Genomic DNA, 5181 nt, shown 5'->3' with positions numbered 1-5181 from the left:
AGAAAAAGAGGAAAAAAATAATTGTTATTTTAAATAACGACACATGAAAACCTTTTTCAGGGAAAATTTAAACAACACCTTTTATTTTTAAACTTTAGTTTACAATATAAAATAATGTGAAGCACAGATATTTAGTTTGCTATTATAGGGTGCGTTGACCGTTTTGTTATTCAGTAGCAAATTCGTATATCGTAAAAGCAATTTAGCATATGGAAAAATAAGTAGCAAAAGAAAATTAAAAAATATTGTAGGCATGTCTATGATATACCGTTTTTCTTATAGTTGGTCATATATATTTCAAATGGAAAAGGACATTGGGAGCAAAAATATTCTGACAACCGTTAATGCCTTGCATGATGCCGCTACCAAAGCCGAGCAATGTTCTAAGTACCTACAGGTAATTTTATCATATTTTTGGTAAAGACATTTTTTATATTTTAATTCTATAGTAGTTCGTGGTGACGTTATATGTCGCAACGCCGCTAAATGTCGCATTTTCACTAAATGTCGTACCATAGCCACTAAATATTGCAACAACCGCTAAATGTCACAAAATAGTTTACTTGTAAATAACCCAATTGTATCGTTAAATGTCGCACGATATTTCCTTATCGTTAAATACCGCAACATTTTTCGGTTTAATAATTTATAGCCCTTTAATGATGTTTACTTTCCGTAAAAGTGTTTTTCCTGGACTACTTCTCCTATTCTATTGATGCAAATTTAATATGACGTTTCATGATTGATCGGTATCTCAAGTCCTTGCGCATATAAAAGAGGTTTTCCAGCTGAAAAATTTTGACCGAGGTACTCTATGTGCTTTAATTAAAAAAAGACGCGTTCTTGCCTGGTAATTATTGTATATCCTGCTACAAGTAGCTGCAATATGCAATTGACTCAGGCGAGACAAGTAATCACTGATGGCTTGCTATGGTATATTAGCATTAATCTTTAGCAAGTTGAGAGATAATGAATGAAGAATTGATTCTCTTTTTTTTGCAGAATACATCCGAAACAATAAAGAAATTAAAGAGTGAAAATGAGCATTTGAGTTATCATTTAAGAACAGCTCAAGACGAACTTAGTACAAAAGAAAGAGAGTTAAAGATGCTATCAAAACGGAAAGAGATGCTTTTAACGACATGCAGAAACGCCTTTTACAAAGGTAAAACATGTTTTATTACATACATTTTTATTTTGTTTTCCATAACAAATTAAAAAAAAAAGATTTTCGTGTCAAAAACAATTCTTTATATAGTACAATTTCAATGAATTTATAAGCATCAACAATTTTGTTATACCAGGCAAAAAGAGCTTGAGCGAACAATTAAAGACATTGAAGATAACACGAAACAAAACACACAAGTAGATGCCTTAAGCGATGACAAACGGCCAACAAAAGTCGCAGAAAGGTACTTGGATTTGTATGACAATGAATGGGCAGATGCATATGAGGAAATTGAAAAGGACGTTAAAACGAGAAAAGGAAGAACACAAGAGTTATTGCACATTCTGAAGGTATCAACCTAAATAGAATTTTAAAGGACAGTCTTAGTATAATTCTTTAACCATTCAATATCCCAATTCATACAATTAAATAACAATAATTATCAAAGTTTTATGAAGTCATTATCTTTAGTGTAAAATTTTTTTTACAGAAAATCATGGAGTTCTGTGCAGACGTGGCAAAGCAGCAAGATATCAACGTGCATAACGCATTGCTTATAAGTAGCAAAGAGGTAAATTATTTAATACATATTGAATATATTGACTGTTCCTGTTAGTATTAACTGTCCTCAATATTATTAATATTAGATTTTAAATTTCAAATTGAAAACAATTATTGTTTAACCTCCACAAAATAACAAACAAAGCAAACTATTTAAAATCCCTTTCAATTTAGACTACTCCTCTTTTTAAAACAATCGGAAGCGTGTTGATGCTAAATGTTTCATAGTATAAAACATCAAAATATTCTACTTAAAGTCATTTGCGACGTGTTTAACTTATCTTGATTTGAACTTTGAAGAGAGTTAACTACATAATTAAACCGTTCATTTTCTTAATGACAGTGAAGTTGTAAATGTATGCAAACAGCATATTGGGAAAGTCTTGAACATTTTTTCGGCTGACATTCCTGAAATAGTAGTCATCACATAATTTCCAAATTTCAATCCCAAAAGAAAAGGTATTTGATATAGTCTTATATATTTTAAGTTATTTAAAGTAAACATTTAAAAGTCTTTTATTTTTGTCAAATTGTAAGGGTTTCTTAACTTGATATCCTATCCAAAAATTATAACAATTTTAAGAAATTGCACATTATAGCATCTTGTATGTACTTATATGTTTGCGCGGGCGTGCTCGTTTGTGCCTGACAACTATTCAAAACTTGTTCTGTCAAGTCATGCTAACAACATTATCATAACGAAACTTTTTCATAAACATCGATGAATATTGGTCATCTGTTACTTGCACATCATGACTTTGTTCTCAAAGTTTCAGACGTTTTCATTTTTATCAATACTTGTTTCGTCTATATACGTACTTCTTGTCAGTTTTATTTTTATTTTCAATTGTATATGAAATATTTTTTGTACATGTTTGCTTCACCGTTTTTCAACTTTCAACAATTCATATCTAAATGAGACGTCTCTATACATTATTTTCGCTTTGCTTTTTGACCACCACTCTTATATTCAGTCTGTGTACTTGTACTATAACTGTTAGCATTACTTTCACTGTTTTCTAATGCCAGCTTTTAAGATTCTTCTAGGTTCGTGCCCCTCCTAAACATGCCTCGCCATGAAATAAAACGACAATTACACATGTAATATAATACTTCTCAACTTCTTTTCCTGAATTGGTAAATAAATTAAAGTAAGTTCATGTTACTGTTCACTGTTTTATTTATCATGTCATGTTATGAAAAAATCTATGCCACTGTCATATAATCTTATATAAACAAACTTTCTTTGAGACAGATACGGTACACAGTTGTTGGCCGCACATCACATATACAATTAAGTCAGTTTGAAAGCAGCGTGATATTTTATAAATATCTTCGTTGAATTGAGTTCCTTGTTCAGAGAAATAAACACTATAATTGTTAAGCAAATAATTGTGAAATGCTAGTGTTGTTACGTACAGTTCACATTTTAATGCAAAAAATCTAGTTATAAGCATAAACATTGATGCAATATTCTGTCCATCAGGTATAAACTTTTTGAACCCTTCATTACATCACCGCCTTGTATGTAAAGCTTGCAAATTAAAATTAATGATCTAGTATGTTCAATTTATACGATAATATTAATATGTAACGGCGTAACAAATTCTGTTATGTCCTAAGTCTTTGTCCTAAGTCTTTAAGCCCATATAACTGTTGGTTTTACATCATTTTACACCAAGCTTGTGATGATAGGAAACTTCTTACTTATCAGGTTTTAGTTTGAGTGTCTCAGATAGTTGTTTTTTATTGTTTTCCACAGTGGATTTCGGAAAAGTTACAAATAGATGCAAGACAATGATATGTACTCGGTGGTGGTAGATCTAGATGAAATATTTTGATTTTTCTTTAATCTTTTCAATTTCTTGAACTGTCAGTCGTTATCAATTACTAATATGAGTTTAAATTCACTCCAAATATTGAATTCCTTATAATTACATGGTAGAATCTACGACGAGCTTTGCTAAGTGTCAAAGTATGCTATAAATTATGTGAGCCTAATTAAATGATAAGCTTAATTAACCAAATACTTTTTGACATTGATGCAAAAATCTGTGTCCATGATGAAAATTTTTGTTAGCTTGATTCGGAGGACATATTTTATAACTAGGTACAATAGATAACAACAAATTGTCTGATAGTGGTATCAGTGATGTTTCCGATACATATCCAAACGTTCAAAAATTCTTCGACACTGCATGTTTATTTATCCATCTGTATCATGGACAAAATCTAAATCAGTGTCCGAAAACCAATCTTCTTTTTCAATTTTGTATTAGGAATAAATTCAAAGAGTAAAATTTAATAAAACACTTTTTTAGAAAATGCAGCTTTTATATTGTGTTGAATATGCAAGAATGTACTTAAAAGGGGCAATATGATATAGCTTTTAAAGCATTCTGTTGTCAACATGATTCGATCTAGAAGTAGTATAGTTCTTATAGGTTTGACGTGTAAAGTGCTGTAAATGAAGAATCTGATAAGCGGATTTGGACACATATTTTTCAAATACGCCAATCATAAATTTTATAAAATGTTATCATGTGACTTACCTATGCAAACTCATTCGCTGAACGAGATGTGGCAGTTTTTAAATTAAGAACAGGTGAAATAAGGAGATATAAATAATATATATTCTTTTTTTTTGCAAAACATGTAACTATACCAGCACGGCTTAAGATATTGCACTTTGAGATACAACAGTTCAGAACTTAATCAAATGTAACAAAATTGCATTTTTTTCTTACATTTTAGGTACGACAAATCGTTTCCAATTGAAATTTTTAATGCATCCAAAATATATGAACTTAATTAGAAACAATACATTTTAATCATTTTAGTTACGTCTTTTTATGTTTTATTACAGATTGATGAAGACCTAGTATATGAAGCTAGCAAACAACTTTCTTCGTGCAAGAAACGCATTTACCCAGGAACTTGTGAGGACATTTACGAGGTAATTGTTATTTTGCAATATAACTTTGATCTTGAAACGATCAAACAAGCTCTTACTTTATGAGATAGAAAAACTTATTGTGTTTCATAATTATAATCTATTTGTAGTATTTTATCCTACACATTTAATCAGATCCATCACTTAAATAGAATTTTTTTTCAGACTGTGAAAGTTTTGTAATAGCACAGGAAGGCTAGTTAGTTAATTTATCATTTAAAATAGGCATCCGGCCAAAAATTCAACAAATAAAATATAACAAACATGAAAATGCAGTAGAAATCCAAAAGAATGATCATGAATATACACGAAATATTGTAGTATAAGCCTTTTAGGATTAACAGTAAGTTAAAAGATATGTCGAATTGATTGAAACTGTAAAACACCTTGGTTTGAATAGCAAAAAAGGAATCTTTTATTTTGTCAGCTATATATTGCAAAACTTTGACAATCACCTTCACCAAACTCAAGCCGTGAACTAAGGATAACAACCTTTGTA

General features: G+C 30.1%; 1 protein-coding gene across 1 annotated transcript; it reads left to right on the top strand.

Moving 5' to 3' along the window:
- Positions 1-281: 281 nt before the first annotated feature.
- LOC132730436 (uncharacterized) lies at positions 282-4748 on the top strand. The gene is made up of 5 exons (XM_060716359.1): positions 282-397; positions 1003-1165; positions 1305-1518; positions 1659-1739; positions 4596-4748. The coding sequence occupies exons 2-5, from the start codon at positions 1143-1145 to the stop codon at positions 4746-4748; spliced, it is 471 nt and encodes a 156-aa protein (XP_060572342.1). The 5' UTR covers positions 282-397; positions 1003-1142.
- Positions 4749-5181: the final 433 nt, after the last annotated feature.

The sequence above is a fragment of the Ruditapes philippinarum genome, unplaced genomic scaffold (genome assembly GCF_026571515.1).
Source record: "Ruditapes philippinarum isolate M1 unplaced genomic scaffold, ASM2657151v2 ctg7635_1_1_1_1, whole genome shotgun sequence".
NCBI classification, from domain to species: Eukaryota; Metazoa; Mollusca; class Bivalvia; order Venerida; family Veneridae; genus Ruditapes; species Ruditapes philippinarum.
This window is presented reverse-complemented; position numbering and strand designations above follow the sequence as displayed.